The sequence below is a fragment of the Peromyscus maniculatus genome, chromosome 2 (assembly GCF_049852395.1).
Source record: "Peromyscus maniculatus bairdii isolate BWxNUB_F1_BW_parent chromosome 2, HU_Pman_BW_mat_3.1, whole genome shotgun sequence".
Classification (NCBI taxonomy): domain Eukaryota; kingdom Metazoa; phylum Chordata; class Mammalia; order Rodentia; family Cricetidae; genus Peromyscus; species Peromyscus maniculatus.
In genome coordinates, this window is record NC_134853.1 from 14392920 (window position 1) to 14417781 (window position 24862).

Here is a 24862-nt window from a genome sequence, read left to right on the forward strand (position 1 = left end):
CTTTTTCATCTTCTGGTGGTTAAAAAAGCAAAACAATACTAATTTATTATTGTCTTGTCTACTGGTAAACTCATTTCATAATAATGCATAGACATAGCAGTTAATTTTACAAAGCCTTTTTACTCTAGTAAAGAGAATTGCTTTTACTTGGGCTCTGATATTTTTAGTATTTTGGTTATCGCTGATTATAAGTTAGAAGGCAATATTTTTCAGTACTTTTGTTATACTGATGATTTTCTCTTTGGTCATATTAAGTTGTATTTCACACTTTTTAAGTAGGCTGTGCATATGAAGCTGGCTAGTAGAATTTTTCAAAAACAGTTTGGGGGCTGGGGAGATGGTTCAGTGGTTAAAGTACATGCTGTTCAAGCATGAGAAATAGGGTTCTTATCCTGAGAAGCCATGCAGCACTGAGTGGGCATAGCAGTTTGCCTGTAATTCCAGCCCTGGAGATGGCTTCGCGGTTCCCAGATTAAGCTGGCTAAAAGACGAGCCTTACCAATAGCTTTGGGTTCGATGGAGAGACCCTGCTTCAATGAATAAGATGGAAGAACACAGTCAAGGATGATTCCTGATACCTACCTCAATGCTCCACAAGCCTGTATACACACATGCATGCACACCCACACATCCAAAAATAATCAGAAATGTGCACACATACATGCAAACTCCACAGACACAAAGAGACAAGAGAGAGAAAGACAGAGGAACAGGCAGCACACAGTACTGAGTGAGTGAGCACACTGATCATGGAGTCAGAAACCCAGGCTCTTGTATTCTGCTATGTCACTAGGTAGGTATGTAACAGTATATCTCTCTGACACCTCTTTGTGACTGTGTTTAGACTTTGAATACTGCTGTAAAAAACCTAACCAACATTTATATGATCCCTAAGAGAAAAATGTCTTTACTAAGAGGCAGAGATTTTGAGCACTGCTTATCATGCCATGAAAATTGATCACTTTGGTTACCCCATATCATATTAAACTGGCAGTCATATGTGTTCAGATTCCAATTGTCCATATGAAGAGCCTTCTGCTTGAACAGGAGTTATTGTTTACTTCTGGCCAACTATATTAGTTGGAGTATCACTGTGTTCCTGTAATGTATTAGAACCACTCAACAACTGTCTGTTTAGTGCCAGCTACCCTTTCTGTTTTAGAAGTTTTGGAGCAGTGATTCATTTGATTGTTTCCTCGATAAACTGTAAAACACCGTGGTGACAGGATCAACAATAAAAAATCAACAACAACAACAAAACCACAGAAAAGGACCTTAACTAAATTCCTGGAATTTTTAGGGGTTGAGTGATAAAACTAATGAATTGATCAATTTAATTTATCAACTATAAGCTTGTTGGCCCATCCTAAAGTAGTGGTCCTGGTGACGAATTATGTAACATTTGCATGGGAACGATCTTTTTCAGTTATGCGTTAATTCCGAATTGAGTGAAGGTAGGATTAAGACATTTAGTCAGCTGTAACATTGAAGGTGTCGAGCATTATCTGAGATTGATAAATGTCAGCACTTGATCCTACAGTTGTTTCAAACATGCTGTTTATAGCCTTTAGTATGGTTTACTCATGTATGCTAGTCTTATCATATATTGAGATTATGATATTTTAATATTTGGACTTGGAAAAATTCCTCTGTTTGGTAATTATAGATAACCTGTAGTGAATTTCTACATTATTTTAAATAAAACATGCAAATAGAAATTTTCACCTGAATTCTCAAAGGTTCAGAAATATGATGGAACACTAAGTTATTAAATATTGTCACCTTTGGATAAGATCACAAAACTGACACTGCTTAATGTTTGTCATTTTAAATATATACTGAGCATAACATTTTCTATAGCTGAGTTACTGTTTTTCAATAATTTATTTCAGTTACTATGGGAAAAAAAACCTAGTAGTCGTAGTAGATGGGTTAAAAAGTACAGCTACAGAGTACATGTAAGGAACATTTGTGAGTGTGTGTGGATGTGTGTATACAAATGTGTGTGTGTAGGCCTGAGGTCAATGTTGATTGCCTTTATCTTCTCATTTTCTGAAGCAGGTCTGTCATTGAACCTGTAGTTCATAAATTCTGCTAGCATGGCTGGCTGGAGCTACAGGGCTTGGCCTGCCATCACCCAGGACAGGTGCACACAATGGTGTTCAGCTTTTTACAGGGTTTCTGGGGATTCGAACTCCTGTCCTCCTGCTTGTGCAGCAAGCAGTTTACTGACTGAGCCATCTCCCCAGCCCTGGAGAACATCTTTTAATCAAAAACTGAATTTTTAATGCTTTATTATATCCAATTAGTAGGAAATAAATGTCTCTAGTTTTTATATGGTAGAAACGTGTTCCTTTAAAATTCTTTCTTTTGTGTTTATTCATTTTGTGTGTGCATGTGCATACCAAGGCATACATGTGGAAGTCATAGACAACTTGTGGGAAGCAGGTGTTCTTTTTTCCACCATGTATGCCCTAGGGATCGAACTCAGGTCGTCCGCATTAGCCGAAAGCACCTTCATCTGCTGAGCCATCTTGCCAACCCAGAAATCTCTTTGTTTTACAGAAGCAAAGCTAGCTTGTTGTGTGCGTTGAAAATGATTGAAGCTATCGTATTAGGGCAATTTCTTTATTGTGGACTTGTTATATGAAACTCTCTGTGATGAATTAAAATTTATATATAATATGTAAAATATACGTATTATATATGGATCATTCTAGAGCTCTGAATGTCACAGAGTCTCCTAACTACAGAGATCCACAGTATAACAAATGCCACCTGGTAAGGTTTCCCAGTACGATTCCTGAAATTGTCTCTTGATGGTGCAACAATCTGTGCTGTTTTCTGCAGCTCACGGCTCCTCATAAGCAGGGAGATTTATTTCTCAGTAGACTTATTTTTATATCAGCAGTAAACAAGGAACTTTTCTTAAGTTGAAATTTACTTCATCAGGAATTGTTTAAGATCATTTCCAAATATTTCCTCAAATAGCTGTTCAGCTATGAATCCTTTGAAAATTCAATGAAGTGCTGAATAAGATCTTGATAATTAATTGATATTTATAAAGTTTAGTTTATGTACACAACCTAACAATAGGAGATTGTAGCAGAACATATACTTGCCTTTAGCCCCAGTCACATTTACTAGTAGTTAGTTTAAGAAGCATTTGAATTTTGTGTCTGCCTAAAACCATCATTTATATGGACACTATATAAATTTTTATATAGTATGTTTATATTTTATATATTATAGTTGGTTAAATTTGTAACTCATATCTGGCAGAAATCATCTCTGGGGCCCACCCACCTTTCAGTTAGGTTTTCACAATGTAAGCATATTCTCAACCCTCTTGTATATAGAGAACAGGAAACAGCCACCTTAGATAACTACCTTAGATTTTTGTCCCATTCTATGTATCTCATTTTTATGTGTTGATTCACATGCAGGATTTACACCTGTTACCATAATTAAAGAATCTGTTTGTATTTAAAGTATACTTAGAGTTGGTGTGTGGTGTGTGTGGTGCTCAGTTAAATCTAGGGCCTTAAGTGTGGTCAGCTGAAGTTTTCTTACATCTAAATTTAGTAACTCTTTCTCTGAGACAGATTTCATTCCTTATTCGTAAGTCACAGATGCTTTTTTACAGACAGTGTCTATGACAGTATTGCTTTGACAATTTAACATTTAACAACTCAAAGCATAAAAATGACCAATTAGAATTTGAAGTCATTGGATTGTCTTATAGTCTTTTAAATCAAAGGTAAATTTTAATCTCAAAGACTTGTAGAAGTTGTGTTTAAGACATTTACTGAAGGTTGTTTGTAATGTGCATACTACATTGTGCATACTGTTGCCACCAACTTTGATGAATAGACAGGAACATCAAAATGACTTAACATTGCTCCTGAGAGGCCCTTACATTCTGGAAAGAGGAACAGATCCTTTTTTGATACTAACCTCTTTAAGAACAAGCATCAGCTCTTGGTTTACTGCTCTGTTCGCTCAAGTTAGCAGCGTCTGACAATATCATATATGTCTTTAGGGCTTACTGAGTTAAATGAGTAAAAAATAAAAAGTGAGTGAGCAGATGTCTCTTTAAAGGAATATGTATGTTCATATATATATGAGACAGAATCTTACTGTGTAGTTTTGACTGGCTTAGAACTCATGAAGACTAGGCTGAGCTTGAACTCATGGTAGTCATCCCCTGCCTCTGGAGTGTTGGAATTAAAGGCATGCTCTTCCACACTAGCTCAAGAATATATTTAATGTTAAAGATGGCATGTTTTTTACCAATCATTTGAGATAATTTTTCTAATTTGCTAATTTTCCTGTTCTCTGCCATGAGTGGATATTTGTTGGTGATAATATATGATTTGACTGGATAGCTAATGTAAAACAATTAAGTGTCCTATAAACCTGCAGTTAGCACTAGTAGCCACTAGATGGAGATATTGTATGCTTTAGATTTAAAAGGTTTCACAATGGTGTGGTTGTTTAAGCTTTTGCCTGTGATATTTAGAATGACCATGTCTTTTAAAGTATACATCATGTTTTGCCTTTTTACTACATATATTTCAGAAACAAACTCATTCCTTATTGGAAAGTGAGATAAGGTAAATATGTAAGCATTCCATATTCAATTATATCTTTCAAATTCAAGGACAATCATAAAGTAAAATAATAGAGAAGAAAGGTTCTTCCATTTCAGGGAAAATGAAAATTGTGTTATCTGTGACTAACAGCTTGGAGTTCACATCTGGCTTCACACAGACTGTTGTTTCCTGATTTGTTCTCCACTCTGGTAGATGTAGCACTGATGCTGCGTGGAAACAGGCAGGGTGGCCTAAGTGGTCAGAGCTTATAGTCTAATGATGGACACTTGGTGAACTCAGAAATCTGTGACATGTGCCTTTATCCTGGCAGGCAGTCATTTAAGGGAAGAGGGTGCATGTCTAGTGAACCAGAATGTCTTTTTCTGAAGAACAATAATCCTTATGTCTACATAATTCTTTAGAGGCAAGCAACCAGTAGCAATCTCCTTATGGGTACACCTTTATATATTTTGATAGTAAGATGGACAAGTTAGGCCCTCCACTCCGAACTGGAAGACATGTGCAAAGGTTGTATGACAATGATACAAAGTCAGACAGTGCCTTCAAAAGACATGAGTTATTTCCAGTTTACAAGTAAGTATTTATAATGCAGATACTTCTTATGGGCTTCCTATTATAGAATACTATACTTTTTATACTTTCTATGTAAAAGTGATCTTACCTTATCATTTTAAGCCATTTTAGTGCTAAGTGGCTTACAAGTGTAAAATATTTTTATTTTCATTAAGGATTTCTATTCAAATTAACACTGATCATGCTTTTTATTATATTTAATGTTAATTTTATAAGGTATTGTAGCAGTCACCTTCAACAGTTTTTTTTGTTAATGCTAAATATTTTTAGGAGTAGTAGCCTTACAAAGAAGCGTTTAGGGCAAATTACATAGTCAAGCAGATGATGAACTATAGCTAGAGGAAAATAGGTCCTAGAAAAGCAGTCAGGTGATTCGTAGTCCTTTTGAATTGTTTATAAATTCCGCATGATACATAGAAGAGGTATGAAACTGCTGGATAACACACCTGTCTCCTTTGGCCTGCTGGCCAAGAACAGCGGCAATCACAGTCACTCTTTTTTTTTTTTTTTTTGGTTTTTCGAGACAGGGTTTCTCTGTGTAGCTTTGCGCCTTTCCTGGAACTCACTTGGTAGCCCAGGCTGGCCTCGAACTCACAGAGATCCGCCTGCCTCTGCCTCCCGAGTGCTGGGATTAAAGGCGTGCGCCACCACCGCCCGGCCCACAGTCTTAAAGCACTCAGAAGCATGAGACTTGAGGATTGACATATTTGGACTTTAGTATCTATCAAATTTAGTCCTCATTCATACATTATGAAATTAGGATGTAACAAATGAATATCTGTTTAAAATTTAAAAATGTTAATGAAGTTCACGGTACATCCTACTTATTATTCATCCTGAAATATACTGATAAATTCAACTATGTATGCAATGAAATAGTTACAGGAGAAGATTCTAACATAGCATGTTTGATTCTGAGTAGTTAGTGATCATTTGTAGGAGAACATTGTGTTCTGAGCCTTGAGTTGATGCAGATATCAGGGGAAATTGTATAGGAAAAAGATGAAAAAAAAATAGCACGTTAAGTTTATGTATAGACTTACGATAAATACTTACCAGATTGTGGCCAGGAAGAAAAATATTTTGAGTATGTGAGCTATAGGTAGAGAATTAATCAGCATAGATAGTTCTTTCCAGTCGCTTCAGAATGGCTCTTGACAGATTTCATCTCTTAGATGATATTAGAAGAACAATAGATGTATAGTATCATAGCTATTTGGGTTGATAATCTTATTATTTTCCTTGAAGTTTAATCATTTAATATTTAATATATTTATAGATGATATTCAAAGTATTTTTAGCTATGTATCTTGACACATTATATGAAGGTAATAGTGTGCCTGGCAATACTTGCAGAGCTTTTAAAAAAGAAAAGGAAAGAACTATCCTTCCTATTTGAATGACACTCTGACAGTTTTCTTTACATGGAGATCAACTTAAGAAAGGCATGATTCCACTTCCCCTTTACAAAACTAGAATAGAATAAGCCTCACAGATAGACTCGGGAGACAATTTAAAGAATGTTGGCTGTCTCATCAGTGTGCCAGTGTGTTTCTTTGCTTGCTGGAGAAGTTAACTACTCAGAGCAACCATTCTGGATTGTAGCAGTGTGTGTTGAATATAGGATCTGTACTGTTACCCACTAAATTCAAGTACTAATCTGGCCGCATAATAGCATTACAGCTTACACAGTCTCTAAACAAGGTTCTCCAAGCCAGTCATGTGGTACAATATATTTAGACAAATCTCAAAAACAAAATGTCAACATAGAAAGAAATGATATCTTCATATTTAGTATAGTGAGTATTTGGAGAATAGTTATTACATGCATTTATTTTGGAAGTAGTTATTCAACCTGTTAGGGATGCTTCCAACCTTACTATATATATATAAATAGAGTAGGAAGAATTTCAGCCATAGTTTGGGAACTGCTAGAGAATTTTTCACGTTTTTTTTCTATTTATATTACAAAACTGCTTGTTTGCAAAATGAACTTAGTCCTTAAAGAAGAAGAGGGACTGTTGCCTTCTTGGCTTTCTGAATATTGACTTTGCAGCATACTTCTAGAGTCATTTTGGTTAAGTTACTCAAGGGCTTTTTGTAAAGCCTTTTTTTTTAATCTGTAACATGAAATTATTTATTAGAATTAAACATGCAAATCAGAAATGTATTTGGTATGTAGTAGTAACTATTAAAAGTGAACATGTGGAGCTGGAGAGAGATGGCTCAGCAGTTAAGAGCACTGCCTTCCCTTCCAGAGGACCCGGGTTCAATACCCACATGGCAGCTCACAGCCATCTGTAGCTCCAGTTCTGGGGTTCTGACATCGTTACACAGACGTGCAAGCGGGGAGAACACCAGTGTGCATGTAATAAAAATGCATCATTCAAAACTTTTTAAAAGTTGCCGGGCGGTGGTGGCTCACGCCTTTAATCCCAGCACTCGGGAGGCAGAGGCAGGCGGATCTCTGTGAGTTCGAGGCCAGCCTGGTCTCCAAAGCGAGTTCCAGGAAAGGCGCAAAGCTACACAGAGAAACCCTGTCTTGAAAAACCAAAAAAAAAAAAAAAAAAAAAAAAGTTAACATGTAGTGGTATATCAATAGTAGTATAATAAACATGCTGCATTTTTATATGAATTTATACCTTAAAACCTTTCTGTAATGTAAATGATGAATTTACCAATGAGGAAACTCAAGTTATCCTCATTATCATTGTCATTACCAAGTTGTTCGTTACCAGTGGAATTTTAATCTAAATTTATGTAAATCCCATAGCCTCTCCTGCTAATATTATATTATAATTCAGAAATCTGAAGATTAAAAATGGAAATTCAAACTAACAAGTCTCACTCATACAGATTTTCAGTCTGTGCAGTTGGTGAATTTAAATCTTTATTTATTTTTAGTCATTCTAAGAACTTTCATAAAAGTGAATATTATCATTTAAAATAGCTAACAAATTTTCTTATTTTAACAATATTCTGTATTTCTAGGCTAGCAATAATACTTGTTTAATGTTTGCTTAGGAGTTGTCCATAAACAGTTAACAGCGTCCATGTTGTGAGCAATTATAAATGAGGCTTTTTAACTAGGCTTTTAAAATGAAATTTTCTATAAGGCATAAGTAATATTTTGATCTATGTTGTATTTTATGAAAGTAATGTTATACAATGTATCATTAACACATTATACTGCTTGTTTTCAGATTAAAAATACTTACTTGGAATTGATTCTCTTGGACTTCTCTACGGCCTCTGTTTTTCTACTGGTATAAAAAGATCAATCAAGAAACATTCATGTTTATACTTTTTCATCATGTTGTCACTTTCTCTCTTCCAGAGCTAACATCAAACCTCGAAATACTACACCTCCTAGCTTGGCAAGAAATTCTGGGGCTGGTGTGCTTACAAACAAAAGAAAAACGTTTACTGAGAGCTATGTAGCCAGGTATGTTTAGCTCACTAACCTAATAATTAGAATGAAAATTAATGTATGCAGTCAAGTTCTATATACAATGGTAGGTAATATGCTATGTATGATTTAGTTTCCTTTATTGTAGAACTCAATGTAGCCTTCAAATGGACCAGAAATTGTTGAGGTATAAATACTGTTTTCTTACACTTTTTCATTGTAAATACTCAAATATTCCCATGTTCAGTTTTACTGCATTTATTTAGCTTTTTCTTTTCCTTTTTTCTTGCATGTTTAAATATCAAGTGCAGTATTAACTGTGCAAATAGACCATATGAATATCACTATTATAATTTTCCATATTTTGATATTTAAGCCTTTCCTGAAAAGACTATGTGTGTGTGTGTGTGTGTGTGTGTGTGTGTGTGTGTACACACACAGATTAACATTATTTTTGAATGAAAAATAGAGAGAAAAATGGAAAAATCATAATTAAGAGATAACTAGAAAGTTAATATCAAGTTTGTCCATAAGATGTGTCATGAGACCCTGTCCACAGGTGAGTCATGAGCTACAAACTGGATTTTGAAATTTTTAGTAGTGAGGGGACAATGGCTGTAGAGGTATGGTTCATAATGTCTATAAAGTAAAAACTACATTTTCTCTAAAAAGTATACTTAGTCAAAGGTCTTAAAAACTCTCCTAGGTGCTTTATGAGGAAGGTCCTGGGTGACATAGTGAATAACTTCAGTAATATCCTTACTATAAACATGGCACAAGTTTCATAGTTTGTTTCACTGAAGGCCAAGGACATGATACCCTGTGATATACTCACAGTTGTGATGTGTGTGTCGTAAGTGTATATTACATGCTTTGTCTCAAGTGTGTAACATATCCAATTCTCCAGAATTTTGATTTAACTCAGGGATAGGTTCAAATCCTCAATCTTGTCCTCAACCTTAGCTTCCTGTCAGAATCATCTTGGGACTTCCTAAAGCTAAAGTGATAGATTTTGAGATCAGGTTTAGAGAGTGGGCATTTGTGCATCTGCCATAGACAGAACTTTAAGAGTGATGCTTCGTGTAACAAGATGTGAATAACAGTGAAACACATGAATTATTATGCTCCCAGCTAGATTCTTGAATAAATGCTGTCTGTCTCTGCTGGGGTCTTGATGTATATCAAATGTCATAGACATGAACCTCGTTCTTGGAGGTCTGAAATATGGCTGTACTGTGATATATATATACAGATTTACATATGTGTATCTCCATGTACTTTGAATCAAGGTTGGAAGTAGGATTAACATTCTCTTATACTTAATAAATTAAAAAATATATACATTTCTGTATCATATACTTAAGTATTCTAAAATGTTGTATCTAGCCGGGCGGTGGTGGCGCACGCCTTTAATCCCAGCACTCGGGAGGCAGAGGCAGGCGGATCTTTGTGAGTTCGAGGCCAGCCTGGGCTACCAAGTGAGTTCCAGGAAAGGCGCAAAGCTACACGGAGAAACCCTGTCTCGAAAAACAAAAAAAAACAAAAACAAAAAAAAACAAAAAAAAAAAAATGTTGTATCTAGAGAGGCAATCAAAAGAAAAGAAATACTAACAAGCAGAAGCAGAAACTTCCCAGTAAGAAATGCAGTTTTTTTTTAAATGATTGATACCTCAAAAGAAGCCAGAACCTCTCTCGTTGATTTTTTTTTTAACACTTTTACATCTCAGGGGGTAACAATCATGATTGTAACAGACCAGGATTTCCGAGATATTTCTTTTCTTAGAAAAATAACAGAGTGTACAGTCTCAAATTTGTTCTTGGTGAAACACCTAGAAATGTGAGATTATAGTGAAAATTTGTTAATATATATATTGAAAAGACCAATTATTGAGTAAATCACAATTAATACCTAGTGTATTTCCTGATTAGAGATTGGTATCTTAGATGTTATTACAGTCTTTTTCTCAGCAACAAGCAGGAAATAGTTTTTATAATAATGTCACTTGAATACACAAATTTAAATTACAAGGGAATCAGTTTAAAGACCGTGAAAATTTTTTGACATAGAAAATTTAAAACTTTCAATGATATTGAAGAATATAAAGTAGATGTAATCTACCCTTAGAATATTTAATACCAAAAATCCATTTTGAAAAGCTTTCTGTACCAATCACTAAATTAACATATATATTAATATTATTTTCAGATAATTCATGCATCTTGATTAATCATTTTGAAAATATGTGTAAAGAACAAAGGTCTGAAATTAACCCGGACAAAGCAAAAAACAATATTGTGAATGATATGTGAAGTACAGTAGTTGATACGCTATGATATTGATTCCTGGATAAACAAATAAAATGAAATTATTAGAGGGAAAGGCCTTAGTCACATGGATGGCTAGAAATCTGCCCCACTGCAGAGGAAGCAATGCAGATGTCTAGGGTGGAGTATTCTGGAACTAACAAATTTGCCCGTATAGGAGAAAATCAGTGATCGGAGCCCTTGCTGTGCATAGGCTTGAGTATGTACACTGATACTCTCTCTCTCTCTCTGTCTCTCTCTCTGTCTCTCTCTCCCTCTCTCTCTCTGTCTCTCTCTCTCTGTCTCTCTCTCTCTCTCTCTCTCTCTCTCTCTCTCCTCCCCTCCCCCCCCCATACACACATACACACATACAAAACAGTAAATTAATTGTTAGTAAGCTAAATGCCTGTATTTGGAAAGTAAAGCCATTAAGATTGTAGAAAAACAGGAAGTCATTATCTGATATAGGAAGGGATTTTTTGAATAATTTAATAAATACTGATTTACAGCAAAGGATACATTTGACCATACTAAAGCAAAAAAAAAAAAAAATAGTGCTGCAAAAGCCTGAGATTTATTGAAATCACACCACATATTGGGAGAGGAGCTTACTGTTCACAGCCACATGTGTCCAAGCCTTTGACATTGTGTCACTGTGTTGTCATCTATAAAGTTTAATTTTGATATCAGTGCAGTTGACTTATCAAAAAATGCAAAAAAAAAATGCAATCTGACAATATTTTAATAAGCTTTTGATTTTTGTGTTGGGTCCCATTTGTAGCTTGTTTTTGGCCACATGAGGCCCATGGTCACTGAGTTGGACTTGCCTGATTGACAGTGATATGTAGGGATTTGCTACAAATACAATAGTAAGGGTGAACCCATATAATTGATAACTCTCTGGCTTGGTGGGAATAGAGGACAGGAACAGCAAATTGCCAGGAGAAGAACTGTCAATGCCAGAGAAATGTGAAAGGATATTTAGCCTTACAAACAGGAATATGCATATATTAAAACTATGTAGGTAACCATTTTATACTTAACGAGGTGAACAAAAGAAAATGTCTTAGCACAAAACACATTGATAGGAAATGGGATAATGAAGAACTTTGTGTGCTCCTAGTTGGAGCATGCATTGGCCAGCAATTATGAACAGAATTTAGTAATGCCTAGCAAAGTTGAAGTTTTAGTATTATATGAAATATTTACTAATGGGTGATTGATCATGTTGGGTATTGTTTTTTTAACATTTTGAATTAATTATATATTTCACTGGCATAAACCTAGTTTATTTTTCCCTTGTTACTCTCCCTTGACTAATATTATATATACATCCTAATTCATTTAATATTGTGTTTGTGATTTGTAAGGGTTATACCAAGCTGTAATTTACTCTCAATATCTAACTGTGTGTCTCCATGGATAACTTAGTGATTGTACAAACTATTCCTCTTGGGACTACAATCAGGAGAGTATGTGTGGAGTATTACAACACAGGAGAAGCCAGGCGGTGGTGGAGCACACTTTTAATTCCAGCACTTGGGAGGCAGAGACAGGTGGATCTCTGTGAGTTCGAGGGTAGCCTGCTCTACAGAGTGAGTTCTAGGACAGGCTCCAAAGCTACAGAGAAACCCTGTCTCTAAAAACCAAACCAAACCAAACCAAAAACAAAAAACACGAGATGCTGATGTTTACTTCCTTTTTATCTCAAGTTTTAAGTGCATAGCAGCCTGTAGCCTTCTTCCATTACCTTCCCACATCTGAATTACAGGGGTGTCTCACCATGCATGCCCAGAGATCATTTATAACTTGAACTAGAGGACTATTAAAGTTCACATTAAGATTTTAGTTTCTGTATATTAATTACTTCCTGTTATTTATTGGGTCATGTTAAAACTACTAGTGTGAGTGAAATTGATTCCTGCACTTCTTTCTCTACTTCTGTAGGCCAGATGGAGACTATACATCTTCAGTTAATGGTGGAAACATTAAAGGCATTGAGGGAAATTCATCTGGACACTTACCAAAGTTCTGCCATGAGTGTGGGACAAAATACCCTGTTGAGTGGGCAAAGTTCTGCTGTGAATGTGGCATTCGAAGAATGATTCTGTGAACAGAATCTCACCAGTTGAGGGGCGAGGCTCAGAATTTGATGATTATTGCTGCTTTGACACCCAGGGCACTTCTTCTAGTTAGTTGTGCTAAAGCTATTTACAGTACCCTTTCCCTTAGTCTGTGGAGCATAGTCCTTTGGCTGTATGATGTGTTTGTATATATTTGTATGTATGTATATATATTCTGTATATAATAAATCTGATTTCTTCAGCCTGTGCATTCAAGGAAATACTTAAGTACATGTCAAAACCTAAGTTGATATGAGATCGTTGTCTTGGGTATTGCTCTTCAGTGGTTTAAACACATTAGTATACTTGCACAAGCACTCCTATTCTAGTGATGAGCCTTATAAGCTTTAGCATAACCACATCTCTGAACAAGAAATCAGAAGAGATGCTGTTGTTGATGCCTGTGACCAGTAGCATTATAGAGAATGGGATACTGGAGTTTCTGCTATTAAGAGAATGTTGTTTAGTCATTATCAGTTGATGTGAAGTCATTTTCCCAGCTCAACTCTTCAGCAACTAGTGTTAAATTCAAAAAAAAAAAAAAAAGATGAAAAGGAAAATCTGAGGTCCATATTGCTGGTAACTTCATGAATTATTAATTACATAACCTAATTAAATTATTAAACATATACTCATCTGTGAACATGCAATTATGTAATCTCCTTTTCAGAAATGACTGGGCATATAAATGTATTTTACTCTGCTTATAACTGAATGATTTACTCCATCTTATTTGAACACATTTTCTCTCCACTTCCAATTGTATTCTGAGATTTTATTTTTCCTTCTTTTGGCATAACTCCTTTGAAGAGTAGTTTTAGTTTACTGCTACAGTCTTAGCAGTATTAAATATAAAATTATTTAAGGTACACAGGTGAGTTTTTTTGTAAAATCTTACATGTTTAAACATTTTATTTGTGTATGGTGTTTATAGGAAATTAATGCATTTTAAAACAAGTCACCCTGCCCAATAAATAATAATTGTGGTACTCATTAATTCTGCGCATGCAGGCGAAGCTGTTTTTAGTTCCTCATGGTTCATATAGTTAGTAGTACATTGAAAGATCTACATCTAGTTTTCCTGTTCATATTTTCTTTAGTGCTTACCATTGAAATAACATATATATTACACTTGACTACAGTACGTTTTGATCATTCTTACTTTGACTATAACAGCACTCACTGGCCGGCCGCTTTGGCAGAGTATGTTCCACAGTCCTGTAGTAATAGCTGTTCAGTCTGAACTTTACCTTACAAGGGTACCAATAGCATTTTTTTGTGTGGATGTGGATGGTTCCTGCCTTGCTTGTTTCTGATTAAGGATGGATGTAGAAATTCATTGCTTAGAATTTCATTTCTGAAATTTATCCGCTACTTTCTGTTTTATTTTAATTTGTGGAGGGATTTTAAACTTGTAACAAGTCATCATCTTGTTCACCTAATACTTCCCTTCTTGTTATTAGATTTTCTCCCTTGTTTATTCTATTTGGTCATATTGATAAAGTCAAAGCTAGTCAGCTTGAATAAGTAGTAATGAATTTAGAAGACTAATAAAGCAATTTAGATTTTCATTTTAGTAATTTCTTTTTGTTTAATTAGTTATAAATATATGAAGAACTTTTAATTCAACTTTATCTAGGAATGAGCACTATTTCTTTCAATTGTATTTTTAACTTACATAATCTTTTATCCTACTTAAAGAGTGGGTGGATAGATCGTTTTTAAATAAACAGACATGTTTGTCATTGACTTCTACAGTAGCCAGTGTTAAAAACATACTACAGAGATAAGCTGATCAAACACAATCAGTTCCAGAAACTAGTGATCACTGTAGACAGTAAGTTGGTGAAATACAAATTTGAAATATGTTGCAATTTTTAACAGATTTCTGTGGTCCATATTTTACCCTCATGTTGATGTGTTGTGCAATAGTTTTTTTTTTAAGCAGTCTTCCTATGCACCATTCATTTTTATTTATTTGCACAATTATTTGCAAGTGTGATAGAATGAAAAGTGATTGTTAAGGTTAAATTAAGATGGAATATTGCTTATAGATTATTCTGAAAGTTATTCACTTGAAACAAATAAGACCATTGTGACCGCTGTTGTCTCTTATTCACTGTTTTTTAAATTATAAATGATATATTCATTTTGAATCAATAAAGACACAAAACATAAATTGTTGTTTGTTACATTTATTGATACCTTTTAGAATGATAGGAATAAACTAGATTAAATAAAATGTTTATAAAATACACTTTTAATAATACCATAGTTTTTTAATTGCTGTTTTATGGCTTTTATTAAACATTTGTTACAAGCTTTTTTTTTTTAACTTTTTAATTGATTCTCTGTGGATATCCCATCATGCATCCTGATTCCATTCATTGCCCCTTCCCCTTCCCCTTGCTTCCACCCTCTGTCCTTGCAACTTCCCCCCAAAAACAAAATTTAAAAGTAAAAACAAAGTCTCAGCATGGAAGCCCAGTGAGTCACACAGTGACTTTAGTGCGTCAATCTTTACTTGTATGTGTTCATAACAATGAGTCATTGGTCTGGGTTGAGGCCTCTGGCTCCTGCTACACTATTGACACTGGGCCCTCACTGGGACTCCTCTTGGATATCCTATTGTTGTCCTGTGTCATGGAGATCCTGTAGCTTTGGATCTGCAGGTCCAGCCCCTTCACATGCTCCAGCAGTTCACAGATGTAGTGGGTGTTGGGATAGGCTACCTTCTTTCTGGTCCTGGTTCTGAGCCTGGGTGGTGGCTGGTTTGGTCAGCCTGCAAGCTTTCCCTCAGCGTCACCTCCCAGGTGATCTTTCCAGCACTTCCTCTGCTAGTTCACCTAATGTAGCAGACAGCAAGGAGAGGGCCATTTCTCCTGGTGTTCACACCCTTGGGTCCAGCCCACCTCTACTCACACTGTCAGGGCCAGCTCTGCTGTTTTGCCCAGGTGAGTTACAGGGCCCACTGTCTGGATTGCTGCAGTTGGGGAGGGGCAGGGCCAACTCTTTCACTCTCATGCCCCCAGGTTGGCTCCCCTGATGCAAGTGGCAAAGATTTGGTGGGGAAGGGGGCTCTACTGCTCCTAAGCCTGCAGGCCTGGCTCACCCATGCCTGACAACAAGGTCAGCTCTAGTGTGCAAGGTGTCCTGTTGTAGCACTACTTTTCTTTGGGCCGCCAGCTCACAAAGAGTGACATGGAGATTTGGCTTTAATTATGAAAGCTCGGCCTGTAGCTCAGGCTTGTTCTAACTACCTCTTATATCTTAAATCAACCTATTTATATTAATCTACGTTCTATCACATGGTGGCACCTCTCCCATCTTGTACCTCCTGTTTCATCTCGGTATCTCCTGGCTTCTCCTGCATGCGTGGATTCCTCCTCATCTTCTTTTCTCTCTCTGGAAATCCCACGTGTATCTCCTGCCTGACTCTTGGCCATTCAACTTTTTAATACACCAATTACAGCAATACATCTTCACATAGTGTACAAGTATCCCACAACATCAGGCTGCTATCCTGTGTGCTGCAGCTGGTGATGGGCAGGGACAGCTCTCCCACTGTTGTGGCAGGCTCTCTCACCTGCGGCAGGTGGCAAGGATCAAGGGGAGGGGCAGCATTTTTCTTCTTATAAGTTTTGTAAGGTATAGAAATACTGTTTTTATACCCAACAAAGTTTTAAAATTGAAAGCAGTAATATTTCTAGATAAAGACTATACAATTTAATGGAAAATATTTATAATGAGTCAAGATTAGACCATAATTTAAATTTTAAGACAAACGCTACATCTAATGAAAATATGGCTATTAGATGTTTCATTTGTATTCGATTTTTTCCCAAGCTAAAAATGAATGTTTTTTCACTAGGAATAGAAGCTCAAACAATAAAAATCTAGTAGGAAAAAAAAACCAACAGACTTCATCACAACATTTGCCTATTTATGTTGAATATGAATGTATTTTATGTGGTAAATATATCTTCAGTACTGAGGTATTCGATTTTTGAAATGGATTATGTTATTGAGTATATCTGGGAAAAGCTTAAATTAGAACACTCGTTTTATTTTTACTTGGTAACATTTTGATGAAATATTTAAATACTGTTTATTAAAATACTTTCTCTTATATGTGTATTGCTTTGGTTGCCACTAGAGGGTGCTTTTGTATAAATTACAATTCCCAGATTCCAGTTAGTTGTAAAGGTCTCTCGGTTTTGATTTTGAGACATGAAATTTTAGGGATTTATGAGTAATTCTTTGGTGCTTGTGTCACTGTTAGAAATCTCTATATTGATACCTTGAAGAGCTAGTGTAAGCCATTGGGAGCGCCACCATGGGAGTAATTTAAAGCAATAGTCAATATTGCCTTTCAACAATTTTTAGCAAAACGCCATTCTAGAATATTGCCGGCTGGCTGTTGCTTCAACGTTTCACCTTAGTTGTACATGAACATGACAGGTAAAGATAGCAAATTTATATTTAATTGCGAAGAAAAATGCTTTTAAATTGTGCATAAAGTACTCCAATTGTGTTAAAACTGTACAAATAAAATACATGAAACATTTTTTCCTATATTTTGCTTGCTTCTACTAGGATATTTGGTGAATTTTATGTAAATTTCATACATTGTGGACTGTCTAAATGAATATGTAGTATATTTATACACTTTATGAAGGAAATAGTTTTATATTTTCAGAATCAAGTGTGACTATGTCTTACCTAAAACTGCCACTTTTCTATTGAATTCAAGCATACACAGGTGTAAATGCTGCCTTTGTGCGCTGGGTCAGCTAAGTAAGCTTTGCAGTAATTTACTGTGAAAAATGCAGTTAAACCTAAGTACTATTTTAATGAAAAATTTCTGAATTTTACTTAAGAAACTTCTAAACAGTCTTTTTTTTTTTTGTCATACTCTTTCCTTTTAAGTGAATTTTACTGTACTTGAAATAAGAATTAAACTTAGTTGGAATAGCTGGTAGGTGTTTGTCTTGCTTCTATTGACCGAGTTGTGCAGCTGTGAAATAATTCAAAATTTTTTCTGCTATTGTTTTTGTCTCCCAATTATTTTGGTCAAGAATATACTTTAAAAAGTAGAAAGTTATTTTGTTTAACAGTCTCTCCAAACTCGCACTACTTTTACGGAACTATCATATAAACCTCACAAGAAAGGAGTTTTAAATTTTATTTTAAACACTACTTTCTCAACTCTTTGTAAAGATGCCACTTAATTAGTATTTCAAAGTAATTAAACAATTTTAGGATACAATGGACTATAAGATAAAATCAAAACACCAATTACATGAGCATGGCATTTCTGCCCTTCTTGGTCCAGTTAGTAAGTATTGTCATAGTTCTCTTGTGTCTGTAGAATAACTGATTCTCCCTGATGATGTTACCAGGGAGCTCCTTATTATGGGTAAGAGACCTAGACTCACTACCAGTATTTAAGTAGAAGACAAGAAGCAATATAAGAAATTAAACATTCTCTAAGTAATAGTTAAAAGTAAAAAAGATTGGCTATGTGGTAGATTTTAAACTTAAATTTTGTTATCATTTATAATGAACATTTTGTGTTCGTATGGCTAGTCTCTTGAAAATCCTGCATTTGGTGAGTTTTCTGAGTTGGATTTTCTCACTGCCGCTAAATCATAGTCAACTTAGCTTTACATCCTTTCTTGCTTTCTTGTAATAAGATTATGACTTTGTGATTGGAAACAACTGAGCAGGTATGTATTGAGATTCTCCAAAAGAGAAGAACTAATAGGAGTGTGTATGTGTATGTTTGTACACATAGATGTATGTGTGTGTGTGTGTGTACTAGAACATATACGTATGTTGTAGTATAGATATGTATGTGTACTTGTATAAATCCACAGGGACTTACTAAATTCATTTTCCACATCAGAGGCTGAATCTGCAGTCCCATCAGAGTTCACCTCTGAGTCACACAGTGGCCATCTGTAGGCTGAAGAGCACACATGTTGAATGAACTGTTGGAGCAAGAATTTTACCAACAGTTCAAGTCTTTCATGAATAAATAATTAAAACCAAGGAAGAAATGTTATAGCCTTTAATAAGCATTTAAATATTGTACTTTATTTTGCCATAGTCAGAATTTTTTTCAGTGTTGATAGGGAGCATTACAGACATCTTGCATGTTTAGAGTTGACCGTTAGATGCAAATGCCCTCAGGTCCCTAGCTAATGGCTTATTCATTCTACCAGTTCTTCAAGGTAGAGGACTACCATGTAGTAGATCCTATTTTATCATGAAACATAACCCACTTAGCAGAGTCTGATAAAGAAACTGAATTCTTAAAGTATAATTTGTTCCTGACAGTTTGAGAGAACTGTTTTTTGTTTTTGTTTTTGTTTTTTTCAAACAGTGATTATGAAACAAACTTTAAACAATCAATTCTTCTCTCAAAACTGTGTTCATGCCAGCTGTCTGTACCATTGAGGATGAAGTCCATATGGGTTGGGGAAGAGGAAGAGCAAGAGGACATTGCCACCCCACATGGAACGTCACTGGAGCATGTGTGGATTGCATACAAACATCCAGCCCACAGCTACATGCTGAAGTGGCTGGGAAGAGCAAGAAGAATGTGAGTTCAGCAAAGCAAACTGTCATCTCTTAGAAATTTGGCCTCTGCGGGGTAGTGTTCTCCCTTAAAATTGAATGAAGACCACAGGCCTTTCAAATGATTTAAACAGGTGTATACATAGAATATACAGAGGCGTCTTTTCAATGAGAGTCATTTAATGTAACAAAAATAAGTGTTCCTAGCTGAACATATTGGCTTATGCCTGCAATCTGAAATGGGAGCATCATAATTTCAAGGCCAGCCTGAGGTACAAATGAGACACCATTGCAAAACTAGAAATTGGAGTTTCTTCTTTTAACGTAGTTGTGGGGGCTGTGCCATGCTGATTCCTGGACCAGTGTGTTGATGGTATGTATTGAATGAAAGTAGGATCAATGGCAGTGCACAGTGAACGCTTGAGATTAAGTGAGCCTGACAGTGTTAACACATACATCATTTATTTTAAAAAGAGAAGCTATTCAAAGTAGGCGATTGGTAGTATTGTATGAAAATATTTTATATAAAGGTAATGTCAAAATTAAATATATACATTAATTAAAAGTCTAACATATATTATTATCTTAAAATATACTTCCCAAATTGAAAATTCAGTTAAACAAGCTTTAGTATACATAAATGACAAAAGTGACTGAATACTAAAGTTCAATATCTTTGGACTAAGTGCATTTCTGTCTTTAAAAATTCTTTTATTTAAAAATATGTGCTATGCTCTTTACTGAAGGTATGTGTTATACATTCATGTTTAACTACATTTCTTGATATCTGTCTTAAGTGCCTTAAGCTTTTTTTTGTAATTTTTTCTTTTTTCTTTTTGCTGCTGCTGCTGCTTTAGGATGTGACTCTTGTTGTCGTGAGCATTATCCATCACTGTGAGCCCTCCAGCATCTCCAGCATACAAGACGACAGTTCCACTCTTCAGATTGTTCACTGATGCCCAGTGGACCATAACATGATTTTGCTGATGAATTCTTAGGTTTTATTTTTGTAGGTTTGATATCTTCTGAAATATTTGGAAAAGGTTTAGAAAGTATTGCAGATAACATGATTGCCTTACAACATCAGTGCAGTCGATATATGTCCATATGTATATTCTGACTGCAGCTATCAGTTACAGATTGTTTGTGTCCATTTTCTAGTACCTCATTGTGGATTTCCTAGTGGCTCTGGTCATTTGACCAGGAGGCATCCAGCAACTTCTGAGGAGATTTCATTTCCTCAAAATGTATAAACCGGTAGATTTTTGGAGACTGCAATTGCACGTCCTATGTTTATATACTGCCCTTCAAAATTTTATTCCAACAAGTTTTTATCTCTCTCAGTAGTCTCTTTAGGAAACATGGGTCATTCTTTTTCTGTTCCTTTAAATTCTTTTCTTCCTAGAAAAATAAATTCATAAGATTTAATTTAATTTAACTCTTTGATATAACATGTCTCAAGACATTTGCATTTTATTTTTCATCATATTAGATTATACCTAATATTTAGTATACCAGAATGAAGACTCTTGCATGACATCTTAAAAGTATGACCTATGGTGATAATTATGATTTCTGACTGACAGGAAAGTCCAGGCTACTTAAGCTTAATGTATCATCTGCCATTTTCACCCTGCATCAGTGGACTCCTATAAATGATACATATTTTACATCATTTAATTGAACTTCTTTTATGATAAAAATTAATTTTAGTGAAAAGATTTAACACTGAAAATATTTAGATTAATAATAATTTGTCTGATTCAACTGATATCTTAGAGTCTGCTACAAAAACTTAGTGTTTACTGAAGTATTGCTTCCATGTGCCTTCTAAGTTGATCTTGTCACCTCATTAAGAACTTTGAAAGGCTACTGGTACAGTGTTGAGAAAATGGAGAGAGATGCCTGCATACAGCAGATACTGGAGAGCAACAGTCATATTTCCTCTGAGCCGTGTGACATGGTAGGATGATTCCTCATTTAATGAAGAACCAGTTATTGAATATTTTCTGGGCCAGATATTACTCTAAGTATACCACATACTTTATTCTGTTTACTTGGTAACCCCATGACCTTGATGGTTGCACCTCTGTCCAAAAATGAGGATAATAAGTCACAAAGAGGTAAGAACCAGTGTGACATGGATACATCTTGAGCTCATTTTTTAAATTTAGTCACAAATTCATATCTCTGTTAGTTATATACTTAAGTAACAGCAGCATGTGGCTTTTAAGTAACTTCAGAGAGTGTATGAGAGATTTTGAAGATAGATATGGGGAAACTTTTCATTAATCTTTTCAGCGGGGACACTGGAGCATTTTTAAAGAACCAATGGAAGTTCCCTTGACTAAGTACTGTATTTGAATAAGAGAAAGGCAATTGGTACTTCCATGGCCTTAGTGTAAGTACATTTCCATAGGTTCTACATCCTTGGATTTAACCAACTGAAATTGGAATATACTTGAAGAATATGGGTAGACTGTACTGAACATGTGTGGACTCTTGTTCTTGTCATTGTTCTTCAAACTACACATCATAAAATCTAAATACTTATCATTCCCATTGCTCTGGGCATTTTAAGAGGCCTATATGCAATTTAGAGTATATAGGAGGACATGTGTAGGTTATATATAGAAACCCCATCCTTTTCTGTAAGGAATGTGAGCATTGACAGAACTTTGTATGTGAGGAGATGACCTGACTATTCACCTTGAATAGTGATGTACAACAATACATGACATGGAAAAAGTAGGCAGAAAAAACATTGCTTTTATCTCTCAGATTCTGGAGATTAAAGTATTCTAAACTTTTCAAATTCTTAGTCACAGGTTCTTAGCATTTTTATTTTGTGTCCAGCTAACATATTTGTATACTTTGAGTTGGGATGTCTAGAGTATGCAAACCTACCTACTGCCTAACAAAGAATGTTTATGCTTCCATGTATGTGTTGATTAAACATCAGTAATGGAAAGAATCCATCATCAAGTCAGCATACTCATTGTTGAATGTCCCAGACTGCTTGGTTTTTAAAGCAGAATCAAATGGGCTTTCTGACTTTGGAACCCGGGCAAGACCGGCTTTCTTAAAACTGAGGCTTCCTTGTAGAGTGAGGTACTGCATCTCTACTTGACGTGGTCAGCAGCACTTACAGTGATACCACAATAGAGGTGACCACCAGGGAATGATTGCCGCCTACACAGGAATGAGCATGTTTGGTTCACAGTCAGCATGCTTTGGGTTCACAACCCATGCTTACCTTGCTTGTGCAGTTCACCAGTGTTTGTGTGCCTTGGGAAACTGTTAGTAAGTGGATATTGAACTCTTCACTGATATTCATTTTCAGAAATTGCTTCAATTTACGAGCAGCACGATTTAGAAAAGCAGCTTCCTAAGAAAAGAATCCAAAAGGGCTGTGGTGAGAAATTTTAGTTTCTCAATTAATATAAAGCTAGAGCCCTGTCTCTTAGTAAAACTCCACCTCCACCCCAGCTTTCACTTCTGGTTAATCACGTGACTGACGAGTAACAGAATGAAACTGCTTGGCTCTGAGAAGACAGAGAACATGAAGTGCCTAGACTCTGGTTTAATGATTATCTGGCTTTGAAATAGCCGTTTCTCCAGTATGTACATGTGGCTTTATCATTTATGGGTGAATGCGTTACAAGACAATATACTTTTCACAGGGTAACCAAAGAAGAAGGCTGCTGGATACATTAGTGAGGAAAGGTATGTGTGGTTTCTCTTGCTACCATTTTTTAAAATTAGAGTTCTGGAAGAATTGGTGATAGTAAAATAAAAAAATGAAGAGCCATGTAACCTAAGACATAGGCTTTTTAGATAAATTAGTTAATAAGTTAATGCATAAAAAGAATTTATGGTTTTGTGATACTGTGGTGTTAATAGCTACATGAGTTGTAGGAAGACTATTAAGGAATATCTCTGTTTCTTTGGGGGGGATTACAAACTTTTGAAGATATTTTTTCATTGTAACTGACTATCTAGAGCTGATTTGGGCATAAACTTCAGCAAATACTAAAAAAAATTTCAAACTGTCTAAAACTAAATGGTGTGTGTGTGTGTACATGTTCAATCATTTAGCAAGATCTTTCCTTCATAAGATTTTTTTTGGGGGGAGAGACATTTGTGCCTTTATATTTTTAGTATTTTCAAGATTAAAAACAGGAAAGTATAAGAACAAATTATTATCTACTTTTTAATCTATTGAGGACAGGATGTTTGTAAAATTAACAATAGACTACAGTATAATATAATAGATGAATGATAATCCTGTCATTAAGATAAAAAGATTATGGCATTAATTTAATTATCTAACAAGTTTGTATAAAATCAATCTCATATAGCAAATTCCAAATTATTATTACCTTTGTATCATCACACGGATGTTTTTTAAAAAAGTTTGGTTCATTATTTGGGCAATTGTTTCCAGTTCCTGTCATTTTGTCCTGTAATAAATAATATAAAACAATATGGTTAATGCTGAGGATGTCTCTAACATGTAGTCATAAAAGAACATTTTAATATCTGGCATACATATGACACTTTAAGGAAAGTAAATTTGCCTAGCTCCACTTACTGGGCATCAAGAATAGTTTTCTTTATATGAAAAATAAGGAAGTATGTACAGTATCACCTCAAATCAAATTCAGAATCTTTTAAGAACTAGTTGGACTAGCTCTGTCCAACAAACTGGCAATTCCAGGCGATCATACTTCTTCTTCTTCTTCTTCTTCTTCTTCTTCTTCTTCTTCTTCTTCTTCTTCTTCTTCTTCTTTTTTTTTTTGCGATCATACTTCTTGAAGACTTCAGACAATCTTAGTCTGCTTGATATTGTGAGAGCAATAAGGAGAACAAGGGCCAGATTAGTAAAGGGCTTGTAATGTCCACCTACCAGTCAAGAGTGTGCGTTGGTCTTATTATTCATAGAAAGAACATGTGGTTTCCTGACTTTAAAATATATGTTTGACTGTTTTACCTGTAAGAAGTTGTGTCTGAATACATAATTGTTTAAAGATTCAATACTTAGTGATGGCCATTCAAAGTTTTCTGCAAAACCCTGCATTGAAGCTAATTTAAGGGAATAGTGACGTTGTTTCCCGTGGCATTTGGCACATGGTCACTGCATCCTTTGAACATGGTAACTTCTTACCTTAGGAAAAGCATGCTTTTGGAGATGTATCTGTGCCAACCACATAGCATGTAGTTCATACTCTAAACATCACAGTTGTAAGACATAT

General features: G+C 35.3%; 2 protein-coding genes and 1 long non-coding RNA gene across 8 annotated transcripts in view; 2 read left to right on the top strand and 1 right to left on the bottom strand.

Moving 5' to 3' along the window:
• Zc2hc1a (zinc finger C2HC-type containing 1A) overlaps positions 1 to 15204 on the top strand; it is a 41249-nt gene extending 26045 nt beyond the window's left edge. The window contains exons 8-10 of one of the 2 annotated variants that reach the window (XM_076563783.1): positions 5073 to 5189; positions 8527 to 8634; positions 12850 to 15204. In XM_076563783.1, the coding sequence (XP_076419898.1) occupies positions 5073 to 5189; positions 8527 to 8634; positions 12850 to 13015 (391 nt within the window). In that variant the 3' untranslated portion in view covers positions 13016 to 15204. The remainder of the gene's footprint in view (positions 1 to 5072; positions 5190 to 8526; positions 8635 to 12849) is intronic. The other variant, XM_006977893.4, reaches the window with a different exon arrangement.
• Positions 15205 to 19493: 4289 nt separating this feature from the next.
• LOC143271798 (uncharacterized) overlaps positions 19494 to 24862 on the top strand; it is a 79905-nt gene continuing 74536 nt past the window's right edge. For 3 of the 4 annotated variants that reach the window (XR_013048948.1, XR_013048949.1, XR_013048950.1), the window contains exon 1: positions 22991 to 23333. This is a non-coding gene — a long non-coding RNA (uncharacterized LOC143271798). Of the gene's footprint in view, positions 19633 to 20464; positions 23334 to 24862 lie in introns of those variants that run through there. The other variant, XR_013048946.1, reaches the window with a different exon arrangement.
• Positions 20871 to 24862, bottom strand: part of Il7 (interleukin 7) — a 40834-nt gene continuing 36842 nt past the window's right edge. For both annotated transcript variants that reach the window (XM_015996580.3, XM_015996581.3), the window contains exons 3-5: positions 23990 to 24070; positions 22864 to 22995; positions 20871 to 21008 (exon numbers count right to left, since the gene is read on the bottom strand). In XM_015996580.3, coding sequence (XP_015852066.1) covers positions 20901 to 21008; positions 22864 to 22995; positions 23990 to 24070 — 321 coding nt within the window. In that variant the 3' untranslated portion in view covers positions 20871 to 20900. The remainder of the gene's footprint in view (positions 21009 to 22863; positions 22996 to 23989; positions 24071 to 24862) is intronic.